Genomic DNA, 15,614 nt, shown 5'->3' on the forward strand with positions numbered 1-15,614 from the left:
TTTGTACTACCGTATTATGTGTATTGTCCAACTATTGTCTGCCACAGCAAGGATGAGAACACAGGTGGGGGAGGTAATTGGATCTGCTTGGTTTGCTGCTCTGCACACTAGCTGAGTGATGGTGGTGCCTCCTGATGATCCCCTGTGGGGACTGGACAATGAGGACACTTTATGTCTTATGGCTGCGCGACCTGTGGTACCTGATTACAAAATGCATCCCTGAGGGCTCACAATAAACCACACAAAATGCATCATCACAACACATATAGCTTTTGAGGCAGGTTTTTTTAACTGAAGCCAGGTATTGATTCAAAGGTCTTTGCTTAAACTTCTCCCTCCTGCTTGATCCACTTCTGGCTTTGGCTCAAAAGAATGCATGTGTGTTTCCAGCCTAATATGAACGTCATACATGTGTCAACTTTGTGTCAACTTTTGTGTTTTGTAACAAAATCACACAATACATTTTTAATCCTTACAGAAATTCCCAGTACGAATTCTGAGGGAAACTTCATGTTATCGATTAATTATAAAGTAGAAGATGAAGAGATCATGCAGCAGTCTTCAGGAGAAAACCTCATTACCCTTAATGTACAGCCAGGACTTCAAAGTACAGATCTGTTACATAATTCCACTAATCATGAGGAATCTTCTCCTGACCAACCACAGATAGTTGCAACAAGTACAGGTCAAAGAGTGGGTAAAAGGTTTCAATGTTGTAAACCGTTCACAAAATGTTCTCGTCATTTTACAAACAGAAGAATTAACGCGGGAGGTAAGCTGTATTCATGCTCAGAATGTGGGAAAATTTTTACAGATAAATCACATCTTGTTTTACATGTCCACTATGTGAGAAATGTTTTTCACAAATATCAGATCTTGTTAGACATGAGAGAATTCACACAGGGGAGAAGCCATACTCATGTTCAGAATGTGGGAAATGTTTTACACAAAAATCAAGTCTTGCTAAACATGTGAGAATTCACACAGGAGAGAAGCCATATTCATGTTCAGAATGTGGGAAATGTTTTAAAGATAGTTCAAGTCTTGTTAGACATGGAAGAATTCACACAGGAGAGAAGCCACATTCATGTTCAGAATGTGGAAAATGTTTTGCTACTAAAGACAAACTTAGGGATCATCAGAGAACTCACACAGGAGAGAAGCCTTATTCATGTTCAGAATGTGGGAAATGTTATACAGATAAATCAAGTCTTGTTATTCATGAGAGAATTCACACAGGAGAGAAACCGTATTCATGTTCAGAATGCAGGAAATGTTTTATAGATGAATCACGTCTTGTTAAACATGAGAGAAGTCACATGGGGAAAAGCCATGTTCATGTTCAGAATGTGGGAAATGTTTTAATAGTATAGGCAAACTTGGGGCTCATCAGAGAAGTCACACAGTGGAAAAGTCGTTTTGATGTTCAGGAGAATCCAGAGTGACAGTAAGGACAATGTGAGTTTTTGTTTTTAAAATAAATGGACATTTTTATATTTGACTTTCATTAAAACAGTATAACAAGATATAGGTGATGGAATTGAACAAAAAAACACTAACAAATTAACTTTGCAGTTAGAAAAAAAAAATGCAAAAGATTTTTTATTTTTTTTGTAAATATCAGAAGTGTATTATCACTACCTTAAACACCTACAATTAGAATCAGGTGTGGAGCACGAAATCACGCACATATGCGGTGGCGAATGGATATATGATTTTTCTGGTAATACCACAGTATTTACCTGCTACATCGTGTACACATTCGTCACTTATGTAAGTAATGTTGCGGCTGGCGATTTCATTTGTTCTTACCCTCAGGTAAGATTCACTTCTGGGAAAGATTTGTAGCAGAAATTTGTGAAACTGAAAACCATTCCATACAGGGTTGTTTCTGCAGCATGCACATGGATACTAGAAAGCCCCATTCAAATAAATGGGACAGCAGCAGACATTTCTGAAACACTACTATTTGTGACCTGGAGTTTGACTCATTCCTTCATTTATATTTTACATGTCTTTTTAATACACTCTTGGATTTGGCTAAAAAAGCTGCAAGTGTGATTACAGCCTTAGAGAGGATCTAGGAGGAATGTGTCTCATTTAAACCTTTGACATTTGGTTTGCCCTTTGTTATTGAAATGTGTGGTATCACCATGCCAGAATGCTCTGAGGCCTTCAGAAAGGTTATGGATGTCTATAATTCAGGAACGGGAAGATGGCCAAAATATTAGATGTCAATCATTCCACTGTCCAGAAAACCATCTACATGTGGAGATTTCAGACAACTGCCAATTGGTCCAGGCCAGTCTGTCTCCGTAAGATCAGCCTGAGAGCAGAACACAAGATGCTGAAATAAGTTACTGAGAACCCCATAATTTCTTTAAAGAAAACTACATGTGGGTGTGCCAAAAGAAAACCTTAGCTATCCAGAAAAAAACATCAGGGAAAGAGTGAAGTTTGCTCATGAACCCCTTGGAAAAAAGCATGCAACTGTCTGCTATGGAAAGAAGAATCAAAAATGTATTTGTCCCCTGTATCAGAAGACATGTTTGGCATAAATTATAGACTGCATTTCACCAGAAAAATAACGAAATAACATACAACTTGTTATGGTTTGGGACTGCTAAACCGTATCAGGACCTGGGCAGCTCCTCATCCTAGAATCCACTATGAATTCTACATTGGCAGAGTGCCACGAACCTGGCTGGGAGGATGGGATTCCATTTTGTCAGCTTTTAGTGGCGCTTAAAAGCACCGAGGCGTCGATACTAACAGACCCCCCGGTTTTCATCAGGGACCGACGCAAGGCTGTTTGGACTTCTCTGCGGGGAATCTGCAAATTGGGTGCCTTAAAAGAAGTAGCCTTGAATCGTGCAGATGTTACCACAGATGCAGCTCATGATCAGGATATAATAGCGTGGTCAGGATCACAGGCACAGATGCAGAGGTCAGAGATACAAGCAGAGTCGTAACACAGGAAGTTAGATCAGGTATAGTACAATGCTGGAGCTAGGTAGAAATGACCTGATACTCTGGCACCTGTTGGTGCTCAGAGAGAGGCATATATGGGCTGTCCTATAGTTAGGCGTCATGAATTGGGAACTGCGGGCCCAAGAGAAAAGTCTGGGCTTAGAAGGCACCATGGCTTTACCAGGAGGAGGATTTGGCAGCATCACTGATGTAGCTGCCAGGACAATCCTTTTGGGGTCAACTATAAACTCTGGCTCATAATGTACATCCATTGACGTTCTTGGAACCTGCGCAATAAGTGATGGGTAGATTGAACTGTGAGAATAACCACGACCATCTGGCTTGACGAGGGTTCAGATGTCGATTAGAGTGTAGGTACAGGAGATGCTTATGATCGGTATAATTCGTAACAGGATGTGAGGCTCCTTCCAGTAGGTGCCTCCATTCCTCTAAAACAAGCTTGATGGCTAGGAGTTCTTTGTTCCCGATCCCATAATTCTTCTCCGTGGGAGAGAAACTTCTGGAAAAGAACCCACAGGAGTGCATTCTTTCCGAGACCTGCCGTTGGGACAGAACACCTCCCACAGCGAAGGAGGAGGCATCCACTTCCAGGAAGAAGGGAAGAGACGAATCAGGCTGGTTGAGGATTGGAGCAGAGAGGAACTCTGCTGTCAACTGATTTAATCCTTGATTGGCCTCTGGAGTCCACAGTTTGGGATCGGCCGACTTACGGGTGAGGGCTGCAATCGGGGCTATCAAGGAGGAGAATCCCTGAATAAATCGCCGGTAATAGTTGGCCAACCTCTGAACGGCCTTTAGCCTACTGGGTTGCGGCCAGTCTTGAATAGCCTCTACCTTGACTGGATCCATCTTGAGTCTGGTGCCCGACTAAATGTATCCCAGAAATGGAACAGAGGATTGCTCGAAGAGACACTTCTCCAGTTTACAATAAAGCGGATTGTCTCTCAGTTGGGTTAGGACATGGCAAACGTGGTTGCGGTGATCCGAAAGTGAACGGGAAAAGATCAAGATGTCGTCCAGATAAAGGACAATGAAGTGGTACAGCATGTCACAGAAAATCTTATTTATTAAACTCTGGAACACTGCGGGTGCATTACTCAGGCCGAAGGGCATGACTAAGTACTCGTAATGGCCATTCCTGGTGTTAAAGGCCATCTTCCATTCATCGCCAGGCTTGATGCGGATGAGATTGTAAGCGCCTCGCAGATCGAGCTTAGTGAACACTGTTGAACCACGTATCCGGTCAAATGCAGATACTTATCCTATAACATGTCATAATGACATGTCATAAGTTTTTATTGGTGGGGGTCCGAGCATGGAGACCCCTACCAATCTTTAAAACGAAGCGGCAGAAGTGCTCGTGTGATCGCTCAGCTGCTTCGTTTCTGTTTGGCTTTTTCCGGAAAGCTGATGTATCGGAGTACGAGCTCATAGACTTTCTATTGAGCCCGTACTCAGATACATTGTTTTCCGGAAAAAGAGGAACAGAAATGCAGCGGCTGAGCGCTCACACGAGCGCTTCTGCCACTTCATTTTAGCGATTGGTGGGGGTCTAAGTGCTCGGACCCCCCAATCAAAACTTATGACATGTCAGAAGTTTGTTGAACATTTAGTTACCCTTTAAAGTAGGCTTTGGATCATGGCAATACAAGTAAACCCACCAAGGACTGGCCAAAAAAAAAAGAAATGGAGGATTCTTGAATGGCCAAGTGAATGCCTAGTTCTAAATGTTAGCAAGATGCTGGGGGGGGGGGGTGAAAACTAGTTTTGCATGCTCCCCATGAAAGAGTAGGAAACAAAATCTCCCATATAAGAGACTACTAAACCGTAAAGCCTCATTTACATTTGCATATTTTGGTCAGTATTTTGCATCAGTATTTGTAAGGCATAACTAGTACTAGGTCCAAAGCATGGAAGACATGCAAATCTTTCCATTATACTTTTCTCTGCTTAAGTTCCGTCCCCAGTTTTGGCTTACAAATACTGATGCCAAATGGTAGCCAAAATACAGTGTGAATGAGGCCTTATAAAGGGGCAGAACCAGGTAATTGAGCCATAGAAGGAAGTGGCATATCTGTGAGGTATTTTTTTAAATCTTTTTATACTGTATGAATGAACATTAAATATTGATGCACATGTCAAAATATGTAAAGAAAAAAAGATTACATGGGGTGTCCTTACGTGACTGAAGTCGGAGACACTGCAGGCTCCGTACACGTGTACTTGTGAAGGGTATGATGATTGTGAGTAAGCCCAAAACGACATTAGCGTTTTACCTTACACTTGAAAAAACTTTGTAGTTGTGTTACCATCCACAGAGCAGGTTTTTACATGAACTACCGTTCCTATTCTGACACAGCCGCAATGATCTCCCATCTGACACTAAACCTTATGTGTAACGTGTTGTTAGAATTTTATTTTTTTTAATAAAGTGCTTGTTTTATTCTCCGTGTTTGTTGAATTAGGTTTCATCAATGTACCTAGAAAGGGTTGTCTGTCTGTCTCTGTTTACAAAGCAATGATGTCACATCACATGGTGAAGATTGGCTGCCTTGGAGACAAGACATGGTGCCATCACGCCTCATAATCATAGGGAAGCAGGAAGCTGCAATGTGCGAATAGAGCAGAATAAAGGAGTATTTCCAACGCAGGATGTGCCATAAATTGCTGGTAGATGGAGGTGGTACCCGCACCTATGTGGAAAATAGGGGTCCCCTGACCTGCCTGATGAGTCGACTGCTGCATCATGGCGGAGAATTATTGGAGAAGTGGCTGTGCATGGGCATATACTAGATCCTCAGATACTCAAATCTGGATGTTTCCATCTGAGGAAGTCTGCAACCATGTTTTCTGATCCTTTTAGATGGACAAATGAGAAGAACTGATTTTACCTTGGCCCAGATGACATACAGTTAGGTCCAGAATTATTTGGCCAGTGACACAATCCTCATAATTTGGGCTCTACATGCCACCACATTGGATTTGAAATGAAACAACTGAGATGCAATTGAACTGTAGACTTTCATGTTTAATTCAAGGGGTTGAACAAAAATATCCTGTGAAACGTTTAGGAATTGCAACCATTTTTATTACACAGTGAAGAGTACATCAGGGTATATGTAATATGTAGGAGTATATCAGGATATATGTAATCTGTGAGGAGTACATCAGGATATATGTAATCTGTGAGGAGTATATCAGGGTATATGTAAGATGAGGAGTACATCAGGGTATATGTAATCTGTGAGGAGTACATCAGGGTATATGTAATATGTGAGGAGTACATCAGGATATATGTAATCTGTGAAGAGTACATCAGGGTATATGTAATCTGTGAGGAGTACATCAGGGTATATGTAATCTGTGAGGAGTACATCAGGGTATATGTAATATGTGAAGAGTACATCAGGGTATATGTAAAATGTGAGGAGTACATCAGGATATATGTAATCTGTGAGGAGTATATCAGGGTATATGTAATCTGTGAGGAGTATATCAGGGTATATGTAATCTGAGGAGTACATCAGGGTATATGTAATCTGTGAGGAGTACATCAGGGTATATGTAATATGTGAGGAGTACATCAGGATATATGTAATCTGAGGAGTACATCAGGGTATATGTAATATGTGAGGAGTATATCAGGGTATATGTAATATGTGAGGAGTACATCAGGATATATGTAATCTGTGAAGAGTACATCAGGGTATATGTAATATGTGAGGAGTACATAAGGGTATATGTAATATGTGAGGAGTACATCAGGGTATATGTAAAATGTGAGGAGTACATCAGGATATATGTAATCTGTGAGGAGTATATCAGGGTATATGTAATCTGAGGAGTACATCAGGGTATATGTAATCTGTGAGGAGTACATCAGGGTATATGTAATATGTGAGGAGTACATCAGGATATATGTAATCTGTGAAGAGTACATCAGGATATATGTAATCTGTGAAGAGTACATCAGGGTATATGTAATATGTGAGGAGTACATCAGGATATATGTAATCTGTGAGGAGTACATCAGGGTATATGTAAAATGTGAGGAGTACATCAGGGTATATGTAAAATGTGCGGAGTACATCAGGGTATATGTAATATGTGAGGAGTACATCAGGGTATATGTAATCTGTGAGGAGTACATCAGGGTATATGTAATCTGTGAGGAGTACATCAGGATATATGTAATCTGTGAGGAGTACATCAGGGTATATGTAATATGTGAGGAGTACATCAGGGTATATGTAATATGTGAGGAGTACATCAGGGTATATGTAATCTGTGAGGAGTACATCAGGATATATGTAATCTGTGAGGAGTACATCAGGGTATATGTAATATGTGAGGAGTACATCAGGGTATATGTAATATGTGAGGAGTACATCAGGGTATATGTAATCTGTGAGGAGTACATCAGGATATATGTAATCTGTGAGGAGTACATCAGGGTATATGTAATATGTGAGGAGTACATCAGGGTATATGTAATATGTGAGGAGTACATCAGGGTATATGTAATCTGTGAGGAGTACATCAGGATATATGTAATCTCTGAGGCGTACATCAGGGTATATGTAATATGTGAGTAGTACATCAGGGTATGTGTAATATGTGAGGAGTACATCAGGGTATATGTAATCTGAGGAGTACATCAGGGTATATGTAATATGTGAGGAGTACATCAGGGTATATGTAAAATGTGCAGAGTACATCAGGGTATATGTAATATGTGAGGAGAACATCAGGGTATATGTAATCTGTGAGGAGTACATCAGGATATATGTAATATGTGAGGAGTACATCAGGGTATATGTAATATGTGAGGAGTACATCAGGGTATATGTAAAATGTGCAGAGTACATCAGGGTATATGTAATCTGTGAGGAGTACATCAGGGTATATGTATTCTGTGAGGAGTACATCAGGGTATATGTAATATGTGAGGAGTACATCAGGGTATATGTAATATGTGAGGAGTACATCAGGGTATATGTAATCTGTGAGGAGTACATCAGAATATATGTAATCTGTGAGGAGTACATCAGGGTATATGTAATATGTGAGGAGTACATCAGGGTATATGTAATCTGAGGAGTACATCAGGGTATATGTAATCTGAGGAGTACATCAGGATATATGTAATCTGTGAGGAGTACATCAGGGTATAGGTAATCTGTGAGGAGTACATCAGGGTATAGGTAATCTGTGAGGAGTACATTAGGGTATATGTAATGTGTGAGGAAACATCAGGATATATGTAATCTGTGAGGAGTACATCAGGATATATATATAATCTGTGAGGATTACATCAGGGTATATGTAAGCTGTGCGGAGAACATTAGGGTATATGTAATCTGTGCGGAGTATATTAGGGTACATGTAATCTGTGCGGAGTACATCAGGGTAGTATAATAAGAGGGTATAATAATGGGGTAAATAATACATATCCATACATGTGTGTTATGCTGTAAAACAATCCTTTCTGAAAAGGCCAGTTTTACACTAATAAATAATGTCCTTTCTGATCACCCTTTTGGTCGACACTTTGCACCTCTGTAGTTTGGGGAATTTTGCTGGGAAAGTGTTGTCCTGGTATAATACGGGCGACCTCACTTCCAGCAGATATGTTTGGGCCCTTCTCTTCCTGGTTCCCAAATATTAGAAGGAAAGTTCCCCTCGGGCCTGCTCATCTGCTTATTTTTATCATCCTCGACTAAGGCCCTTATGCACACGCCCGTAGCCATTTGCACGGCCATGATTTTCGGGTCGTTGGGCCGCATATTGTCACCCGCGAGCCGCCCGGAAATCGTGGCCATGTACATGGTCGCGTCCATTATTTTCTATGAACCTCGACCGCAGAACACGGCTGTAATAAGACATGGAGCCTGGACCGCAGAAAGAACGGACATATCTTATTACAGCCGTGTTCTGCGGTCCAGTCTCCTGGGCCATGCACGGACCGTGGAAAACACGGTCATGTGCACGGGCCCATAGAAATTAATGGTGCCGCAAGACTCCCGTGGATTTTAGGGGGCATTGCGGCCGCATAAGCACGTTCCACTTAGGCCCCATGCCATATATGGCATCGCCATACCTGGGGTAACCAGCTTAGCAGTTTATGAGATGTGTGTCTTCTGTGGCACAAACTGGGCACAACATATTGTTCACTAAAATGGCATATCAGCGGAAAATTGCAATTTTCACTTTTCACCATCCGCTGCGCATTAATTACTAATGGAAAAACACCTGTGGGGGCAAAATGCTCACTACACCCCTTAAAATGCCTTAAAGGGTGCAGTTTCCAAAATATGGGTAACTACTTGGGCGTTTGTTTTACTATTTGACCTCAGAGCCCTGCAATTGTGGGCCAATGCTGTGAAAATCACCACAATGGACCTCAAATGCGCATGTTGCTCTTCACTTCTGAGCTCTGTCATATGTCCAGGCAAATGTTTAATGCCTTGAGGGGTGTAGTTTCCAAAATGGGGTCACTTCTTGGGGGCTTCCACTGTACTCTGGTACCTTAGGGTTTTGCAAATGCAGCATGGCACCCAAAAACCAATCCAGCAAAAATCTGCATGCCAAATAGCGCTCCTGCCTTTCTGAGCCCCGCCCTGTGTCCAAACAGCAGTTTATGACCACATATGGGGTATTTCCGTACTCTGGAGAAATTGCTTTGATATGTGCCCTGTATGTCTCACACCTGCAGCAGCGATCAGCATTAGGAAGAGCCAGGAGTTCCTGCGGCACCGTTCTGTGGTCTGTGATGGCCCGGGAGTGGACCGCTCCAGTCACCTGACCTCACAGTGACACGAGGTCAGATGACTCAGGTCCAGTGTTCCCTATAAGGTGCGCGGCTGCCCACATTCCGCGATCTGCACGCTCACTAAACTTTAAAGCCCGCCTCACGGGTGGTGGGCTGATGCAGTGACATTGCGAGCACTGGAGGGGGCACCGGTGCTAGTGACAGACACATTCACTTGTATGTGCGTCCTCAGGACGCACATACAAATGTATACTATAGGCAGCAGGCAGGGCCGGCCTTAGGGATGTGCGAGCGCACAGGGCGCTGCACCCTCCCAGCATGTAGGGGGTGCCACTGGGCTCTGCCTCTACTCTGTGCTCTGCTCTTAGTTACATACACGTAAATAAGAGCCAAGAAGCAGAGGAAGCTCCGCCCAGAGCCCATCCTGTCCGAAGCCTGTGATCCTGTCCGAAGCCTGTGATCCTGTCAGCAAGGAGAGATGGTGAGTATCTATGTGTGTATATACAATGTGTGTCTCTGTGTGTATATAGTATGTGTCTCAGAGACTACCATATTAATACAATACAATTAATAAAGTCTATTCGCATATGAGGTTACTGTGGTTGCACCATTGAAGTTTTTGCTAGGGTGGAGATACTCGCAGGCTTTACATCCTCCACATTTAAAAGAATGTTAGTTTTACCCAGCCATGTGTTTGATGCGGCAGGTGTTGAAAGATGACTTTTAACTAGCCTGTCCCTTAAAATCCATCCCCCGACGATATGTGACAGAAGGATATTTCATAACTTTTTCACTGACATCTGGGTCTAAGCCGAGGATGCCCCAATAGTTTCTCAAAATTTCAAGCGCGTTATAAGATTGTAATTCTATAAACTCCTAATGCATGATAGCAATGGGCTAGGTAATGTCACTATCGGACACCCTCCCACATTTAATGCAAAGGCAACTCCATAATAGATATTTATATATAGAAAAATCAGAGTACGAAGCCAGGTATATATAAAATATAACAAATTGTATTATTTACACATATAAAACAAACATTTAAAAAGGTACATAATGAAATGGAGAGACTCTATAATATTGTATAATACAAGTAAACAGGCTATCCACGTGTATATAGCAATAAATATTGCACTGTATTCCTTACACTGAGGAGATATGAGATGGGAGGTGTGTTGTCCTATAAACAGCTAATCCCTCATGTGAACACCCATAAAGTAATATACATAATAGTCCTAGGGGCAGTTTTTCAGAAGGGAGAGCTTGAATATCATAAATAGGTATGGAGAACCTTACCCATGTCAGTATTCCTGGAAGGCTGGATAGCAAGTATTAAACCCAACACGCGTTTCGCGATGTCTGCTTCCTCAGGGGATGTATAGTGTCTTGTTGCAGTCTTGGTTTTAAATAGTGCAATGCCCAGGTGTTTTCTGTTTATTCAGCGTCCATAGAATAGCGGCGCATGTCCACCGACGCAACCGGAAGTGAGGCATGCCCCACTTCCGGCCTCCAGCTCCGTAGCGCACATCCGGGTTCCTGACGTGTACCAGGAATACCAGACATGCACATTGCGCTATGGGAGGTGGAAACGGAGCAAGCAACACACCCGGTCACGTGCACTTGGAGTGCGCACCTCATAGGACAACTGGGACAAGGAGAATCGCAAGTAACATGTTGCTAAACTAATGACGTAGCAAACCCCACCCATTCAATATATCCCCAAGGACCAAATGATAGCCAATGAGTATTGCGTGTATTGCCAAGGATTGTGATAGATGCGTGAATGTTGACATTCAGAAGAGGGGGAGAGAAATAATCTCCCAGAGAATGCTTATATACAACTCGATGACTAGTGGGAAAATATAGTGAACATAATACAACATTAATTATATTAGACCTCGTGAGACAAGTTTGGTTACACTAATTAGTGAGGTCACTGTGTAAAATTTAGGGGAATATAGATGTGGATGTGATTACACATCACACATATATCCCACGGCAAAGAAATATGCAAAAGAGACCACAGTTAGGGTCATTTCATAAAAAACAACAACATGTGACATAAAACACTTCTCAAAAGGAAACTAAAAAAAAGAGGAAGACATAGCAGGGTATCAATATTGAGCTACGTCACTGTACACGAAATTTATTGGCATTTTCTCAGTCCGTATTATAGGGGGTCATCTGGGTCCAAAGCTCATATTTCCTATATACAGGCACTCAGACTGAAGAGAGATGGTACATCAGATACCTAATAAAAAAATATTGTTTAGTACAAGACACAAAAACAATTGTAGGGTTAAAAAACGTGCTGATGGTAGGGTGGTTACACTTATTTAAAGAGAAGGGGGCAGAGCTTGACAGCGAGCAGAGAAGGTGGCTTGATCCGGAGCTACTGCTGCAACCCGACTTACCCGAACTCATAGCGAGATAGGACACGGCAGTATGGTGAGGACCATCAAAGATAAGGGCAAAGACCCCTCAATCACCCCCAAACCGGGGAAAAACCAAGCCAATTTGGACAAGTTTTTGAAGAAAACTCTAGAGCGCTCTCCGACGCGTACATCCAAGATGGCGCCGGAAGCACAGGAGATCAATCGGAGGCTGGGGGTGAGTCTACTTATGTCCCTGTGTCAAGAGGATTCATTAAAAGAGTTATTTTTAAAGCCCTGGGCCCCTTAGCCTTAGATTTGGCAGATATAAAAGCAGTCTTGCGACATATAGGGGACAGGGTGCACATGCTTGAGTCCACACATACGGAGGAGGTCAAATTTGGAGAGGCTGTACAAAAGACTTATACATATACAACATGACCACATTAACATGGCTTTATTGCTTTATTGCAAGCTGAAGATCGGGAAAACAAGTTGCCGCAAGAATATTAGGATTCGCGGCCTTCCGGAATCCATTTCACATGAGGTTTTGCCTAAAGTTGCTCGGGAGATTTTTGTTTCTATATTGGGAGAGGATAGAGCTGCATCAATTCACATTGAACATATACATCGGGCCTTGAGAGCTAAACCACGTTTGCAAGATCCACCTCGAGATGTAATCTGTGGTCTACTTAGCTATGTGGATACAGCTGCACTTCTGAAGCAAGCAAGGGCTTCAGAAGGAGTTTGTTATGAGGGAACCCCTATTCTTCTTTTCCAAGATTTGCTGTCCTCAACTCTTGCCAAACGTAGCATATTGAAGCCGCTGTTAGATATGTTGCGGGCTAACAACATCCCGTTTCATTGGCTGTATTCTTTTGGAGTGGCAAACATTAAGCAGGATAAGCAAATTGTGATTAGGAAACCAGAGGATCTTCGTGCTGCTTGGCATTTACTTGGATTACAACCTATAGACATTCCATCATGGCTTCCTTTAGCTCAACCTCTGAGGATACCTGCTCTACGTGAGACTGATCCCTGGACAAGGGTGTCTGGACATCGCTCGCCGTGAGGAAAGAAAAGCACTCCCATGACCCAAAGAGTGGATTCGACCTGAGGACTCTTGGTCGCTCCGTAGTAAATATATATCTACATAACTCCTTGCACTAATTGATGACTTCCCGTTCAGTTTCCTTACTCCTGTATGGGCTTTGGGGAGATTTATAGTCATAACTGCATTGTTATAAGTTGACTACGGATTGTTTTATGGTCCTCACATTTGATTGTATAATGTATTATAAGTGTACTTGAAGTGTCTTATTGGTATTACACTTGAAATATAAAAAGCTGCTTGGGTGGGGTTTGGGTTGTTATGCCTTGAGGTTAATCTCATGTATTCTATAGTGACCCCCCAACTTGTATGTGTATTTCTCCTTTCTTTAGGGTGATGCTGCTTGTTCCTCTAGATGCTGGAATTACACCCTTTTCCATAGCTTTTGTTTTATTCCTTTATGGAATACGGTTATTTACTATTCTATTACTTTTTTGTTATTTTTGTAATGTCATGTGGTCTGAAAAGATATTGAGGTGGATTTTTGGGGGCTATGGCGGAACTTAAGATTGTATCGCATAATGTGAGGGGTCTGAATGTGCCACATTGTAACGTTCCCCGCCTTCCCCACGGCCTCTGCTCCGGTTCCGGCGTCCTCGATTACCACATGCTCATCCCGAGCTCCACTTACCCGATCCGGACGCTCTGCTGGCTCTGGACAGCGTCAGGTAAGTGCATCCCTTACCTCCCTCCGCGGCCGTCATCCTCGATGTGCGGCTGCAGTCACTAGAGGGCGCGCGCGCTGACTCGTCCTGTCATAAAGGGTCAGCGCGCGCCTTAATTAATAAGACTTCCTATTTAAGGTTCCTCCTTCCCTGCATCCATGCTTGTTCAACCAAGTTCCCCGTGAGTTTCCCTGTGCCCTGGTTCCCTGTTTCCGTCCCTTCTGCCTTTTGTCTGGATTTCCCGTTACTGACCTCTGCCTGAACTTGACCATCCTTGTCTGCCGCCTGCCTTGACCTATTGCTTCCATACCCGTTACGACGTCTGCTGCCTGCCTTGACCTATTGCTGCCATACCCGTTACGACGTCTGCTGCCTGTCCTAACTTCTGCCTATCCATCCGACCGCCTCTACCCACTGTGTCAAGTGTTGCCTGGGTTCCAAACACCATCTCCCAGGCGACACCGAGGAGCCACGAACAACCCGGTGAGAACCGCTATTGGTTGAACAAGCCATGGATCCCCTTGACACAGCCCTGATTGACACGGCTGATATGGCTCAGGAGCTTTCCAGACAACGAGTCCGCCAAGATCAGCTGTTTCAGCTACTGCAGAATGTGTCCACTCGTTTGAACGAACTAGCGCCTCCGATACCACCACCGCAAGCTACTGTCTACAGTCCGGGACTACATTTACCTACGCCTGCCCACTATGAGGGAGACCCCAAGACCTGCAGGGGATTTTTTAAACAGTGCACCATCCACTTTGAAGTCATGGCGCATCATTTTTCCTCAGACCAGGCTAAGGTGGCCTACATCCTGTCCCTGCTGTCTGGTGAAGCGCTGGCTTGGGCATTTCCCTTGTGGGAGAGAAACGACCCCATCATGTACAACATTCAGAACTTTCTCTCCACGTTTAAAAGGGTGTTTGAAGAACCAGGTCGAGCCTCTTCTGCAGCTTCCTCTCTACTCAAGCTCCGGCAAGGAACCTCCACTGTAGACCAATACACCATTCAGTTTCGCACCCTGGCTACTGAACTCCAGTGGAATAATGAGGCTTTGGTATCTACCTTCTGGGAGGGTCTGGCGGGCCGAATCGAGGATGAACTTGCTGGCCGAGACCTTCCACTGTCCTTGGATGACTTGATTACTCTTGCCAATCGTATAGATATACGTTTCCGTGAGAGACAACAAGAATCTGCTCGAAGCAATCGGACATCACGGTTGGCACCAACCTTCCAAAGACCTTTTCTGGCCTCATCTTCATATCGGTCGGACAAACCCATGCAGGTGGAGAGAACAAGACTCAAGCATGAGGAGCGTCAGAAAAGACGCAAGTTGAATTTATGTTTGTATTGTGGTGGTAAAACGCACTTCCTTAGAGACTGTCCAGTGAGGCCGGAAAACTCCAATGCCTAGGGCAAGTAGGAGAGGCTACACTAGGTGGAAAACCTTCCTCTCAGAAGATGACCATACCAGCGAAGCGGTCCTTTGCAGAAACCACTTTCTGCATTCAAGCCTTCCTAGATTCCGGATCCGCTGGGAATTTTCTGTGCCAGTCCTTGGTAAATCGCTACCAAATCCCAGTGCAAAAACTAACAAAACCGTTGTCCATTGCTTCTGTAGATGGGAGGCTTCTACAGGAAACTATCTCGTCACCGAACCCATTCTCCTGTTAACTGGGGCACTGCACCAGGAACGTATC

At 43.3% G+C, this 15,614-nt stretch overlaps 1 protein-coding gene and 1 long non-coding RNA gene across 7 annotated transcripts in view; one reads left to right on the forward strand and one right to left on the reverse strand.

Annotated features, from left to right (window-relative positions):
• The window catches only part of LOC142671136 (oocyte zinc finger protein XlCOF8.4-like), a 143,101-nt gene that overhangs the window by 83,535 nt on the left and 43,952 nt on the right, over positions 1 to 15,614 (forward strand). For 2 of the 3 annotated variants that reach the window (XM_075847151.1, XM_075847152.1), the window contains one exon: positions 479 to 1,493. In XM_075847151.1, the coding sequence (XP_075703266.1) occupies positions 479 to 975 (497 nt within the window). In that variant the 3' untranslated portion in view covers positions 976 to 1,493. Of the gene's footprint in view, positions 1 to 478; positions 1,494 to 15,614 lie in introns of those variants that run through there. The other variant, XM_075847153.1, reaches the window with a different exon arrangement.
• Positions 1 to 15,614, reverse strand: part of LOC142671140 (uncharacterized) — a 153,080-nt gene that overhangs the window by 66,719 nt on the left and 70,747 nt on the right. Inside the window, exon 5 of one of the 4 annotated variants that reach the window (XR_012851796.1) lies at positions 10,760 to 12,017. The exons of the other annotated variants lie outside the window; for them this stretch is intronic. This is a non-coding gene — a long non-coding RNA (uncharacterized LOC142671140). Of the gene's footprint in view, positions 1 to 10,759; positions 12,018 to 15,614 lie in introns of those variants that run through there. 4 annotated transcript variants of the gene reach the window in all.

This window comes from Rhinoderma darwinii (genome assembly GCF_050947455.1).
Source record: "Rhinoderma darwinii isolate aRhiDar2 chromosome 1 unlocalized genomic scaffold, aRhiDar2.hap1 SUPER_1_unloc_27, whole genome shotgun sequence".
NCBI classification, from domain to species: Eukaryota; Metazoa; Chordata; class Amphibia; order Anura; family Rhinodermatidae; genus Rhinoderma; species Rhinoderma darwinii.